This window comes from Pyxicephalus adspersus, chromosome 3 (genome assembly GCF_032062135.1).
Source record: "Pyxicephalus adspersus chromosome 3, UCB_Pads_2.0, whole genome shotgun sequence".
Classification (NCBI taxonomy): Eukaryota; Metazoa; Chordata; class Amphibia; order Anura; family Pyxicephalidae; genus Pyxicephalus; species Pyxicephalus adspersus.
This window is the reverse complement of record NC_092860.1, coordinates 112,244,256-112,259,750: the sequence shown is the minus strand read 5'-3', so window position 1 is coordinate 112,259,750 and position 15,495 is coordinate 112,244,256. Positions and strand designations below refer to the sequence as shown.

Genomic DNA, 15,495 nt, shown 5'->3' with positions numbered 1-15,495 from the left:
ATCTATCGTGTGTACAATATCTTTGAACGATCGTGTCGTTATCTGTATGTACAGGATCGGTGCCATACGATCGTTCGCAGATATCGTGCAGGATCTTTCGTCGTTCGTTTACCAACGATAAAAATTGGAAGTGTGTACGTAGCTTAAGGGCTAGATTTATTAAACCTTTCCAAGGCTAGAGAAGATACACTTTCATCAGTGAAGCTAGGTGATCCAGCAAACCTGAAATGGATCTTGTCCAGGATTCAAAACATTTGCTAGCAAATGACTTTGAAGAGATCCAATCCAGGTTTTCTGGATCACCCAGCTTCATGAATAAAAGTGTATCTTCTCTAGCCTTGGAGAGCTTTATTAAATCAGACCCTAAATGTTTGCTTCAGGTTGGAGGTTAATAAAGTCAGTTCCTAATACTGATACTTTATTAGTTGAGATCTGCTTTTAGCCCTATCACCACCACCACATGGATTCAAACCTGCATGGGAAAGTGATTGTCGGAATCTGACCTGGTGATGAAGCAAACAGAAACTCTCCCATTGATTTCCTTCTACTCCCACCCCTGTCCTTATTTATTGTACCCAATCAGCATGATAGAATTCCTGCAAATATTGGCACTTTTGTGTCTCAGGTATTATACTTGCACCTCCAAGTCTTGCACCCTCCTAGCACAAGTCCTGTCCTCCACTTTTTAGTATTCCAGTGCTTGAATTTAAGTAACTCCTGGCTTAGACCCAGGCTTTATACTGTGAATTGCACCCTCCCGGCTCAAAATTCAGACTCAGCCATTCAATATTTCAGTGTTGGAATCTCAGTGGTTGGTAGAACCTCTGGTTGTTTGGCAGACCCCTCAGTGTATTATTACTGATGATTCCTGGTTCTTTGGTATCTGGAAAGAACCCTTGTTCCCAGGCCTAAGTCTATACCAGGTCTCACATCCTTAGCACCTCAGGCATTTGACAACTGAATACATTGGACAAGGGTTTATTCTAGAAGATAATAGTATTTTATCTACACTTGTAAAGGGAATGACTTCACTTATTTCTTTTACTAGTAACCTTCACCAACAACTGAAAAAATGGGTTTGGGAGGAATTTTCTTTTATTTTTCTAGAGGAAGGAGCAAACATGACTTTATTAGGTATTGATTTGTCTAGTAGACCATCATTTCTCTATATTTTCCTTGTTACAAAAAAATAGAATGTCAAATGCAATGTTCAGTATTCTTCTTTTTACCAGTCTTTTCGTTATCCCTAGGAGGAGATACATAAAATCTTTCAGTTTTAGTTAAGTTGAAAAACAGTTTTGAGATATGCTTCTGTTATTTGGTACTAAAACATATCTCTCCTTTTAACGAAAACATACAGCAGAGGCAGATTGAGACAGTGACTCTGATAATAACATGACGTGGATTAATTAGATGTCATCAGGACTCACCATCCTGGCTCCATTATTATCTTCTAGTTAACTTGAAGATATTACATGTTTTACATGAGTCTCTACATCCTCCAGGGTACAACGAATACAAGGCTTATACATCATTAATACATAATACACATGTCTAACTGCGTTCAAAGGTAGACTGATGCATAACCTTTTTTAGAATATTTTTTTGTGATCACTCCACTGAATTACATAGATTGTTGTTTATCTTTAAGATGACAGTCTTTTTCTTGCTAGACCAGTCTTTTTGACCACACTGGTATCTATGTTTTTTAAAACTATGCCAAATCAATTGGCCCAGTGAACCAAGGATTTCTAAATGTACAAAATGTAAGTCTTTGCATAAATCCTTTGAAAAAAGATTTTCCTTTGTCAAATGTTATTTGACTAATCCACTCAATTAAATACAATGTCATTTATTTTACTGTGAGGCCAACATTTTGGTTTGGACCACACTTGCAATATATATATATAACTATACTAGATCTGTAAATGATTAGTCAAAATTATTTTTCTATTCCAAGTCCAATCACAGAAAGCCACTAAAGTTATTCTTCACCCTCTTTCCCACATGCCACTAGCCACATCATCACTAATCAGATGTTGAGCAACACATTAAAAGCACTGCCTTCCAAGATTGATTGTTTAGTTGCTGGGAATTTGAATTATACATTTGTTTTATACAGTTTTTGGACAAAGTGGAAAGAAATCTGTACCAGAATTCCCAGGTTTACCCAACTGCCCCTGCTAAAAGCCAAATGATAGCATCACTTTCCGCAATGCCACATAAAAAAACGGAAAAGTGAAATCATACCATCATTAAAAGTTATTTTATCAATAAAACAACATACATTTTTTTTGTGTTCCCCAAGGCCTGGAAACACTTTTCATATTTTCTACCATCAGATCTTGGATGAGGCGAAAGCATAATTTGTGTGCCCCTCCCCTTTGGTGTTGCTTTTTTTGTATATGTCATAGACAAATATTGGATAAAAACATTTATACAATTTTGAGGTTACATCAAAAATAAGAAATGCTCTTGGATTGCTTGGGTTAAAAATAAGATTCTGAATAAAAGAGCTAAAAAAATGAGCTTGGTGTGGCTTGCACAAACTGACCCGTACCCTGGGTGGGCAGTCATGTCAGCTTTTAGATAGAGAGCTTCGCTTGTTGTTGCTTTGCTCGGCACAGTACAACTAGTGGTGCCAGTTCTCTTTGCATTAAAAGTGTTTTTTTTTTTTAATGCTTTTAAGGGGCTTTTCCTTTTAGCCCACTTCGCCATAATGTATCTTCAGTGCACTAATGATGGCCATAAACACCTGTATACAGTTCGAAATAAATTGCTGTAAAATTAATATTCTGTATTAGTACTAGAAATTAGTGGTTTTGGATGTACAGGTGGCCATAAACGGGGCAAATGGAGGAATTGGTTTGAATTTCCACGATCCACTCACTATCCCAAATTGAGGAAAAAAACTCTTATTTTTTGGTTCTGTAATGACAGGTAAAGGTGTTGCTTTGTTCTTCATTAAGCACAATGAATATATGGTTTATGTACTCCAGGTTTCAACATAAGCAAAACATAGTATGCGTTTTCCTTTCATTGGAGCATCATGCTTTATGTATCCTCTCTGGACGTGCTAGGATGTTTTGCTTTATTTCAGCCCAGCATGCTTCACTGAAATTAAGCAAAGCTGACGCATCCATGGAGACCAACAAATCACTTTCTATGCAAAGCTATAGGAGTGCATTCCAAAAGAGAGAAAAATGCACAGCTGAAGCCAGTGGAGACTATCCCATGCAGTAAGGTCCAGTCTCCACTACTTTATGCCCTCTTTAAACAACTGCATTTAAAAAGCTTTAAAAACATTTCGTTTAAAAACACTATAGCTTTCCATTAAAAGGCAAATTGGCAGTCGCTTTGCTTTACAAACAACAGTAATATGTGTTGGTATTAAAGCAGAACAAAGTAAAGGCAGGAAGAATGTATTGAAGTAATGCGCTCTTAAAACTCTGCAACATTTTGTAATGCAGGACTCTTTGTGGCATGTTTAGAGAGTAAGCACGTGGAAACTGTGCCTGATAAAGTTTTCCAAACATCAGTGTCTTTTTTGCTGTTTTCCTGCAGTTGTTTTACTTGTTTTTGCAAGAAAATAAACATAAAACACTTATCTGTTTACCATCTGTATGCTTTAGTGCATTAAAACACATTTCATGAATTTGTAAATTTATTTCCATGGATTTCAGTGCTTCTACAGTGGAATATATTAGTTTCCAAATTTCAGGTATAATTATATACAAGTTTCAAGCAGAAATCTAAATAGGATAGATTCATAGATTATTTCAGAAAATACCAAATCTCAGGGTACATTAACCAACCTTTCTTCTTGCAAATAGATTTAAAAACAAATTGTCTTGGTCATAAAGTTTATAATTAAAGTTCAAAGTATTGATAGATTACAGATCTCTTTCTCTGAAATTAGTCACATGTATGACTTAGTGCCTATCTGTCATAGTCTACTAGTTTCTCTGTTGTGAATTTTTTTTCACTTCTGTGTGTCTTTACCTCCCGTCTTTGTCTCTCTCCTCCCCCTCACATTCAGTTTAAATATCTGAAATGCTTGTATATCTCCAGGTGGTTCTGTGAAGGAAGAGAGCTGCATAACTCACCTGACATTAATATCTCCTCGGAGAGTGACGGCCTTCAAGTTCTTATCATTGCAGAGGCCTTCGAGGAGGACACTGGACGTTATTCTTGTGTGGCATCCAATTGCCTTGGCTCTGATACCTCTTCAGCTGAAGTGTTTGTAGAAGGTAAAGTTTAATTTGGACATCAGCTCAATGTGGGTTGTTGGCAATGGGTGGGCACTCAGTATATAATCATTGTGCTTATTTTTGCACCCAAATGGAACTCTTGTTTGGCTGTAGACATTGGCCCTGATTTATTAAAGCTCTCCAAGGCTGGAGAGGATACACTTTCATCAGTGAAGCTGGGTGATCCAGCAAACCTGGAATGAACTTGGTTCAGGATTGAAAATATCCATTCCAGGTTTGCTTGATCACTGATGAAAGTGTATCTTCTTCAGCCTTAGATCTTTATTAAATCAGGGCCATTATAGGAAAACAGAGGCAGAGTGTGCTTTGTTTATAGGGACTAGCTAGACATTTTTGTGTAGCTTACAAAATAAAGACATTTTTTTCAGATAAAATACACATACATGTCTTACAAGAGGAATGTGCAGATCAAATATACCATCATATATTAATGTAATTACAGAGGTAATGCAGTAACTAATTTAATTAGGCATAGATTGTAATTGTATGTGCAGCCAGCCATATTACTGAAGCCTTTAATATAGTACAAAGCTGACAGCTGACTTTTTGTATAGGTTAACCTTCAATAGAAATACAACTTTGCCTTTGTAATCAATTAGACTTCAGTACATGCTGCACAGATCCACCTGCTTAACTACTGGAGTGGAGGAACACTTTAAATGTTCAGAATATATAAGTTAAAATGTGCATCTATCTGACCTCTGAAAGCCATGATTTAGCACCTGCCGTGTATACTACATGTTATAGTACAAAGTAAAATATCTGATTGAGGTTTGTATTTTCCTTATAGAAAGCAACTGTGTTTCTTTTACAAGAACAGGAAAGAGATATACTAATTGATTGCTGGAAGGGAGTTACAGAAAGGCATGCAAAAAGGCAATTCATACAGGAGGTTCTTGATATGGTTCAGTAGAATAAGCTTGCATGTCCCTTGTTATCATTTTAGGTGCCAGTTCCTCTGACTCGGACAGTGACGACTTTACTTACAAAACAAATTCTGGAACAATGCCTCAGTGAGTACACATTTTGCTTCCACTGAAATTAAGCAGAGCATGGTAATTGTGGAATAGTTGAATGATTTTGTCTTTCATTTTATTTGTTGCCAATTTGGAATTTTTGGCAAATGATTTAATGAGATGGCTGTGTGTACAGAAAACCTTAATTCTAAGTGCTGATAATTAAAACGTGTACTGGCAGAAACCATGGGCTAGCAGACACAAAGCGGGTAAAAATCTAAAGATGCCATTGACAAAAAGGTAGAGTGGCCCAGTCCAGGTTCTTCTCTGATTCTGTCCCTAGTGCCCTCCAGCAAGGCCAAAATTTTGAGCATTCGTTTACCCCATATTTTGACAGATCCTGACTACGTCTCCTATCCCTTGGAAAACCATAATAATTTATAACCATAATTAACAATTATGTCACTTTAATGTCTAATGGCAGATTACGTTGTGAATATTCAATGTTTTTTGTAGCAGAAAGTTAAAAGTATAGCTTAAAGCATATCCCTTTCAGAGTAACATGAGGTGTGACTGGCTTGTTCCCAGCCCAGGGCAGTCTGAATATATACAGAATGCTAGAAACAAGTCAATATCAGACACAGCAGCAGTGACTCAGGTGCCTGCAGCCAGACTTGACCCTGTCGGAAACTTCAACAGCAGATGTTAAGCAAGAGCCTCAGTGTACCTGTCAGGGAATTAATCATCAGTCTGTCACTGATGCAAATCTCTCCACAGTGTGAGAATTCACAAAGAGGAGCCTTTAGCGGGAAAACTCATACTGGGAATGTAGGGAATGAAGAGGTGATAACATTTGCCAACTATGACCACATTTCACACTTTTTGTTGGTTTTCTGTTACCGTAATATTCTTAACTGTAATGTACAGACACTACATTAATTAACCCTGTCCAGCAAAGTAATAAAAAAAGTCCTAGGGTACAGCTGTATCCAACAAGAAGCCATCACAACCTTTCAGTTTTTATTTTAATTGCCTGTACAACACAGGGAAAAACAGCAAATTAAATTTTGTTTGGTAGGACAACACTGATTCTAAGATAGATGCATTTTTATGATGTTAATATTATTTTTTATTGTTTTCATGCCCCCCCTACTTCCCCATAATGCAATGTTTTGGACCTAGTGGTACCTTCCAGGTCTAAGCATCGGAACAAAGGAGTATCTTACATTAAGGATATGCAGTTACTAAAACTGCTGGTTATTATTGGCAATTGATAGCAAATTTTTTACAGCTGCAAAAATCAAATCAGCAGGAAAGTCACACTAAAGGTAAGTTTCGTCCTCTATGGGTTCCTTGCAGTTTGGTAAAATATATTTATCTCTTAGTGTACATGACAAATTTGAGTTTCTTACATTGCTCATTGACTTTGGTTGTGAGATTGCTGTGGTTAGTTTCCTGAGTCTGCATTCGTACTTTGGTCAGTATGAAGGACAGTTTAATTGACAATACCACCTAGGCCAACACAAACAACCAGAACATCCAGGTGGTTTGGAAACCAACTTGGAACTTTGAAGCTGAATACTGCTTTTAGGAGTAGCACAGAAGCACATTACAGATAACAGTGTTGTATCCTGACTTTTTACTGTATAGCTTTAAAGCTTTTAATTGCTCCTCACCGGTTGGAATATTCCCTTAATAATATTTCACTGAACAATGGCCATGCATATTTAAATTTATTAATATGCAGGAAAAATATGTTGCACATGTAAGGTTAATATACCCCAATACTATATTTACATATATTAAAGTATAATAAATACCTATTATGGTATGCCTATGTATAGGAGTTCCTGACTGTGAAAGGTATATTTTTAAGCATAACAACTAGATGTAGTTTAAACTTAGCTGTAAACTCTTTTATTGCACTTAATAAGCACAAGTCTGTTTCATTTTTCCAGAGCTCAAAAGAAATCAACATCAGTTTCATTAACCATAGGACCATCATCACCAAAATGTGGAATAACCACGGCAATAATGCAGCCAATTTCTGTTCCTGTCCAACAGGTAGGTCACTTTTGCTCTTCAAGTCAGTGAAGTCAAGAACACACCATACCTTGTTCATGAGTTAATTCTATATATATATATGTACCTGTTATTTTGACATCATTTACCTTACCATCCTTTTTACCATCCTTTATTTTTACTGTTTATCCTTTATGTTTACTGTTAAGATAATGAAAAAATGACCTCTGCTGTTAACAGGTGCAAAGCCCTACATCTTTTTTGTGTCGTCAAGATGGGTCCAGTTCTTCTAGCTTCTCTCCGCCTTCTTTCACTAAGGTTTGGTTACTCTTAATACCTGAAAATAAATATACACATAAAAATGAGTGTTACGTTTAAGAAATTCAGTAAACAAAAAAGTTACTATTGACAACTGGACTTTTACTAGATTTGTCGTATTTACTATGAATACTAACCATTTTACCTGGAATGGGTTAATAATAAAACATATAGACTTGCCAATTTTTTAAGCTTACATGCTTTGTCTGAGTAAAGATCTTCAGTCTGTGAAAGATAATTTCTTAATTACTTAATTACTCGACTTCAAAGACCTAAATTGCTTACAGTATCCAATAAGATAGATGTTTAGTTAGTATGTAAACAACTACAAGTTTCTGTTATTTCTTACAGTTATATTCATTAAAGAAACTAGGAGACATAATGTGTGGTCAAACAATTTGCTGGACAGAAATAGTCAAACATGAAATTAACTCTCACTAAAACTCTGTACCTGTAAAGTTAAACTCAAACTCAACAGTGCAGGTGAAGCCTAACTAAGAGGATATAAGTCTTTTGTTAGTAAAGCCACATAGAAATAACTATAAACAGTATATACAAGTAGATATGCCAAAGTATAACTTTAAAGGTATAAGCCTGCTTTTAATAAAAGTGCACTAGTTACTTTAGAAGATATAGGGTACTTTTTGACACAGCTTGTTTAATTTCTCTATAATGTAATAGTTTTCAGAATTTAATGTGTCAGCATGCTGAGCACCAGACATTTTTTAACATGGGAGAATCCTTGTAATACCCCTACCCCTAGCAGTCTCTGGAGGAACCCTGAGGTTTCACAGAACCATACTTGAGAAACACTGTCTTATATTGTAGACATAAATGGGATAATCTGCTGAGCCTCATTCTACTGGAGCAGCAGTTGGCTTTGTTCTATTTTTGGTACTGCATTTCTTTATTAGTTTGCAGAATACCAATATATTGTTTATCCTTTTATTGATAGTATTTGACCTATATGAACCTGAGAGCCCAGTGTAACTGGCCTAAGGTTTTTGTAATCAAATCATACTATGTGGAAAGTATAGTATAGAAAATAATGTGACTGTACAACTAATCCCAGTGATCATTGTAAACCGGCTGAGTATGCATCTTTGTTTAAATGGTGCAAGATCTGTTGCATACAAAGACTGTCTTGTTTTGCTTTAGTAAGCAGTTCTTTGGATTTATTGAATGGTGATAGAATAATGAGTAATGTATTTAAATGAAAATAAACCAGTAAAACATATTTATATTTGCAAGCATCTTATATCCTGAGAATGCTAACAAATATTTGTTACCTAAAATTATGAAGAGTAGAATTGCTTCATTTTTGTACATTATGCAGTTTATATCCTGCAATGTACCTGGCCAGTGACCCCACTTGGGCAAATCACCAGGGGTGGCCAGAATTCAATACTGTTGTCTGTTACTCTGCTGCTCCTGGTACAAGCTATAGGTACAATATGACACATACAGCTCTGTTTATGAATAGTACCTAGCATATGACATGCTGAGTATCCTACAAGAATGTTTAGCTTTTTATTCTCAAACTGAAGCCGGTAGGCCAATTGTCTGGTTTTAAATATAGTTATGACATCAAAGAGTATGTTTTTTTATGCTTGGGAAAGGCAACATTCTCAACATGACTTATCTTTGTTTTCATTATATACTTGAACTGAGCCTATTTCTTGTGTTGAAATGCAGGAACTTCAAAGCCTGACAGCATCAGAAGGACAGGTTGTGGTGCTAGAATGCAGGGTGAAGGGCACCCCACCAGTTAATGTCAAATGGTTTAGAGAAGGATCTGAAATTCAAGATTCTCCTGATTTTAGAATTCTCCAGAAAAGTAAGCTGAATATGTTTATGCACTTCAGTTTTAATGCTTTATGTGCAATGTACAGTATTGAAATGTATGGAATGTGATATAGGAGTGAGAGAGAGAGCTTAGTTATTTGAGTTGATTACTCATCTTATAATAATGGTTGTCTTGACCACATTATTGGCATCTGAAATGAAATGTTTTTTGAACTCGAAGATACGTGTATGACATGTTCACATTAATACATGCATGATTTCACATCTGCTATGTTTTTCATACTTCCTTTAATTAGATCAGAAAAGTGGCCAATGCATTTTACTGACCTATTTTTCACTGTGATTTTGTCTGAACCTAATTCTTCAGCTCATGTCTGGGATGGGACGTCAGGTGATAAACGATTGGGGATGAGATGTCATTTGAGAAGTCAGTTCAGTTTGCCAGCTACATTTCATTTCCTAGATGTTCTTAACTGTATCGTGTTCAATTCATTGTGCTTCATCAAATGTTTATTTATAAAACAAGCAATAAAACCACCTTCTAAAATTAGTTCAGATCATCTTGCTGTCCTGTGAACATTTCAAAAAGTACAGCCTAGAAGACTCAGGTTGGTGATAGGATGACCATACTAATTGCTAAAAGTCTCCTTGTGCACAAGTACTGAAAGGGACACTGTACTGTACGGAAAACAAGGATTGGCATATAATTCCTAGCTAAAGGCAATACAATTATCTGCAAATATAGCATCTTGTGGTCTGCAACCTTATTTGGTTATTGGAATCAAATGTTTATTATCAGCCATTATGGCTGCACCCTTTTCTAATTATAGACTATAAATAGAAACATGTTTTTGAAAAACTTTACCACACATTCATAACATGATTTACATTCCTCCTAACCTTCTAAAATAGGTTAGAATATGTATGAATAATAGCATCGAATATGTAGGCAAAGGACACATTTTTTCCAAACCCCTCTTGTGGAAATAGAGCAATTAAAGCTCAAAAAAGGTCTCTTAAACTAGCTAAAAAAATGTTATTGCTTCAATGCTTTCAATGAGAATTTTACATTTTAAAAATGCAGTAGTCTGATGAATGAATTACAAGTTTAGTGCAATACAGATAGATAACATTTCAGATAAATATTTTATTTATTTATGTAGAACTGTACACTAAAGCAAAGAAAGGGCTTTTTTAGGAGAAATGGGACAGAGAAATTTATTTTTAAAAGGACAGTTGCTCCAGATAAGGGACAATCAGATGCTACAGATATGTATGGAGCTGATGACATGCATTTTGCTATAACTATCTAAAAAAGTCCTATTTTCTCCATAATGTAAATGGATAAAATTTTACTTATAATTTATTAGGCTAGGTTCACACTGGTGGGGAGGTTGCAATGTGTTTACTGCATCCTCATGCCAGGAACGGCTGCCTCTCGAGAGGCACTACCATGTAGTGTCTCCCTGTGGCGGCTGCATAAAGAAACGAATAGAGGCTGTTAGCCTTCAAATTTGCAGATGCTAGTCCTTCAAAAACCAACGCTGCAATGTAAATGTTTAAGTCAAAGTACCATCCATGAAGAACTGCGTGGGATCATTCAATACTGAGGCAGGTCTCAAGCCGCCCATACTTTGCTTTACAATGGCATTGCTTCTGTATGATAACATTTTAAAAACTTCACTACTTACTTACAATTTGTGTTATGTACATGTAGTAATATGATCTTAAGTCTAAATTTAAGATACAATACAGCTATGTATTATGTAAGAGCTTGCTTGCATGTAACCAGAAAATGTTAAGACCTTCTTTTCCTCTAGAGACCTTAGAATCATTTCCTTCAACACATTATTATCCTGTACATTCATAGTGAAAGTACAGAGTCGTCAAGTATATATTGTTCTTTTGGCTAATCTCTTTGCTTCTAGAGAGGTTGAGAGGTTATACATTGTACTACATCTCACAAACCAGCAGACAGGAAAGTAGTTATCCAATGTTTGTTATTACAAGCAAGCTACAAGTGTAAATGATCTGTGTGTATGCACGTTTTTAAAAGATATGCAAGAATTCAGATGATGGTTTTGATGTTTTGTACAGAATCCAGTTTAGCTAAAGGCAAAGGAACATTTAATAAACGTGTAGCTGGTGTGTTTGTAAAAATGTCATGAAGCAAAATAACCTTAGGTGGCCATGTACCAGATTAAGGACAGCAAATTGGAAGCTATTCAGCAACACCAACCTGCTTTGCATTTCTGAAGTCAAAGAATGGCAGTTTCTGCTTTAGATTCATGCATTGATATGTTTTCTTGTAGATTTTATTTTATTTGTGCATTGAGTAAAAAGGACAAAGGCATACATATTCTGCCATATATCACATCCATCCTGGCCTTTCAAAGACTTTGGTGTCAGGGTTTGTCTGTAAGTCAGACATTTCATGACACCCAATTATTATCTATGGCCGCTACCTTAAATTTAAATAAATAATCAGTTGTGGATTTGATATTTGAATCAATTGTACTCTAGGAAAAAAAAATGTTGACACATGATCAACTGAATTAGGGTTGTACAATTTACCAAAGTTTTCAAAATTGATTCTGTGCAAATTGTTTCACAATCAATTTGTTACATGTAAAGGTTTATAACTGAATACTTGAGAATATCACTTTATTTTGGGTTTATGGGTATTCAAGGTCTGCAGGTCCCAGTCCTTGCATATTGTGGCTTTCCAAGGTGGGAATATGCAGATCTACTAGCTCCTAGCTATATTTACAAGTGTAGGTGCTATTATATACTACAACAAGGACCACAGTGTATAGAGATACCATCAGGGTGTAGCTGAGATCTGTTTGCTGGCTAATAGGATTAATTGCCCAACAGTGGTTTTGTATTTGGTAGGTGTGCAACAGCTAGTTACATGTGCTTTGTATCAACGTTTTTTCTTTTTATGGCCACTGTATATCTATTAATCCCATTAGTTTCCCCATGCAGTCATGATGTCCATCTGTATCTATTTGCAATCATACCTCGGGTATGTATACTTGTGCAGTCATTATGCCTGTCAGTATCCCTGTGAAATAATTCCTATCTGTATTACTGTGTATTCATGATGCCCATGTGTATCACATGTATCCATTAAGTATGTATACAAATTATTTTCTAAACTGCTAAGAACTCAATCTTTTTGTGTTTTCTTTTACAGAACCACGTTGTGCCTCCGAGCCTGGTAAGGAGTTATTGCAGTTTCGTCTGCTATACTTAATTATCTAAAACCTGTGAGGAGTAATATAAACTGAAATATAGGCCTAAAAGTTAGAAAAACTGGAGAAAAAATTGCAGGTAGAAACATAGAGTGCAGCAGGTAGATTTGCAGAGATTTGAAGAATAAATTATTTGTTTTCTTCCTATGTTCCTACTGCTATAATGTGAGGTTTTCAGGTACAGATACAACTTAGTAACTTTTTTGTAATTGCAGGATATAATATTGTACTGACATTCCATACACAGCTTCACTGAAGCATGTAGAAAAAAATAATAATTTTTTGTAAAATGCACTCCATAACAGCAGTCAATTACGTTTCAGCATGGATGATAAATAATGCAGAACATATAGAGAAATAAACACAGATGTCAAGTAGGCGTATGAAATCATCCTAATAATAAAGTGCTCTGTGTTTACCATAAAAAAAGTATCAGCTAACGTTTATTTGAAAATAAGCCAGAGTAACAATTTATATGGGCAGTTGTTACTATATATATCCAATAAAACTGAACAACGTTGTGTGTACAGCGCTCATTTGTTCTACTGTCACTAGATATGATTACGAAAGATTTCCAGTGACAGAAACATAGCGCAAGTACATAGCTTCAGTCCTGCTGTGGACACCCAGCATTTTTTTGGAGTAAGTGTTGTCAGCTGTGCTCTGTTTCTTTTGCTAATTTATTTTGCTAAATTGCTCAGACAAGGTCCTAGGTTCAACTCTCTGCCAAGACACTATCTGCATGGAGTTTGCATGGGTTTCCTCCCACTTTCCAAAAACATGCAGTTAGATTAATTGGCTTCCCCCCAAAATTGACCTTAGACTGTAATAAAGACATATGATTATGGTAGGGATGTTAGATTGGGAGCCCCTTTGAGAGGCAACTAGTGACATGACTATAGACTATAGAAAAGTGCTGCGTAATATGTTGATGCTATGAAGGCTAATTATACTATAGTCCAAGAACTTGAAAGACTCTATATTATACCACATAAGGACAGCTGTGAGTTTTTGACCAGGATTAAGGTTGTTTTTGTACTTATCAAACAAATCTAACATAGATTGTAAGCTCTTTTAGGTCCTCTCCTCCTGTGGTAATGTTTGTATCTGTCTGTCATTTTTGCAACTCCTGGGCGGTAACCCCGAGTGTGACTCAGAGTAGAAAAAAGATGCTAAAAGCGGTAACCCCGAGACACACGGGGGGTAGATAATACTATGGGAAGTAATAGTAAATTGCTACTTACCTGATCCGCCGGCATTCCACGTCGTCCTTCTCATGTCCGTCTTTTTTCTTTCTCCAGCCGGCTTCCTCTGCACTCGATGAGTCACCGGGAAATTTTTTTTTTTAATTCATTTAATTTATTATTTTGACATGATTTTGTTTTTCAAAATTTTTCATACTCATACTAATATATTATTCTGCAAAATAAATTTTCGTGAAAAACAATGTACCGCTTTTAGACACATAAATCCGGAGAGAAATGAACCGCCCAGGAGGTTAATGTACAGCACTGCGTAATATATGGCGGTATATAAATAGAGTTTATCAATAATAACAATGTAACATTTCCAAAGGTATGTGAAATAGACAAAAGTGAGAAAATAGGAGAACCTAATTGTCAGGACTTTGTTGAGCTTGAATATGTATAGATGTAGTGTTTAGAATGACTCCTGTATGCAGAATAAAACAGACGTATATGTGTCATGAATGGGTGAAAACTATGATACTGTTAATCAGCCCAGTCGTAAAATGACACTGATGTTTCATTAGACAATAGGCAAGGTAACTTACAGATGACTATACAGTTGATAGCACCGTCCCTACATGCCCTGCACATTCACACAGCCTGGGGATCTCAAGAACAGCAGCTTTTTCTCATCACTCCTTCCCCTTTCTAGCTAATGTGTTCTCCACTTGTTCTGTCTAGACGGAAATCACCCCGTATCACAGACTGTTTTGTGACTCAATAAACAGTCCAGTTGTTTAAGGCTACATCCCAGTTTGTCAGATTACCTGATCTGTTCTCTTTTATGCTCCTTTTGACACAGTGCTGATTGAACCCTTTAAAGACAAGATTGCTGGGGGAAAAAAAATGAATCATTGGCCAGCTGTTGCTGCTTTCCCCCATTACTCAGCTGTCTAAAAGAGGCCATATCAGATTTCTGCAGCGTACTGCCTTTTTGGTGACATATAAAAAGTGCTTTGATTAGATAAAAGGGAATAAATTTTATTATAATGTCTAAACCATCCATTTTTAAGCATTTGTTGTTAGTTTCTTTATAGCAGTCAGACAGTTGAAACCTTTCCCCGGTAATTCCAGCTGGGAAACAATTTTATTAAGAGCAATAACACATTTATTTGACTGCAGCCTTACCTGTCCTTAGGATTAAACTAATTGCTAGTCAGGCTTGTTTTATGACTGATACAATAGAAAAGAGAAAATTGCAGGAAAAATAAGAACTCTCATTTTCGAGGGATGTTTAAGGCAGTTAAATTGTTTGTTCTGACTCATTGTTTAGTAAGCATTAAAACCAGCTTGCAGACATTAGAGACTGAAGTTAGCCATAGGCTAAACAGTGATTACTGGAAAATGTATTGGGTAGTAATCAGCTTGTGTAAGTGACATTAATATCCTAATTTAGTGTGTCATGTCTGCAAGCAGTTTTAATATTGGGTAAACTAATATAGTATAAGTATATATCTAGCTATTTTTTTTTAATTTGTGCATACCGTAGTATTGGAATGGTCAAAACTTCTCTTAGGTGTCTGTGTCCATTACTTTTTTCTTTCTCTTTCGCATTGAGAAGTTTGGATTCACTTTCTGCCCCGGGTCAAACAGATCTGACACAGGTTCTAACTAGGAG

General features: G+C 36.0%; 1 protein-coding gene across 4 annotated transcripts in view; it reads left to right on the top strand.

The window, feature by feature from the left end:
* The window catches only part of PALLD (palladin, cytoskeletal associated protein), a 200,237-nt gene that overhangs the window by 78,445 nt on the left and 106,297 nt on the right, over positions 1 to 15,495 (top strand). For 3 of the 4 annotated variants that reach the window (XM_072406027.1, XM_072406026.1, XM_072406028.1), the window contains 6 exons: positions 4,072 to 4,250; positions 5,218 to 5,284; positions 7,186 to 7,291; positions 7,490 to 7,567; positions 9,263 to 9,404; positions 12,573 to 12,596. In XM_072406027.1, the coding sequence (XP_072262128.1) occupies positions 4,072 to 4,250; positions 5,218 to 5,284; positions 7,186 to 7,291; positions 7,490 to 7,567; positions 9,263 to 9,404; positions 12,573 to 12,596 (596 nt within the window). Of the gene's footprint in view, positions 1 to 4,071; positions 4,251 to 5,217; positions 5,285 to 6,415; positions 6,556 to 7,185; positions 7,292 to 7,489; positions 7,568 to 9,262; positions 9,405 to 12,572; positions 12,597 to 15,495 lie in introns of those variants that run through there. The other variant, XM_072406029.1, reaches the window with a different exon arrangement.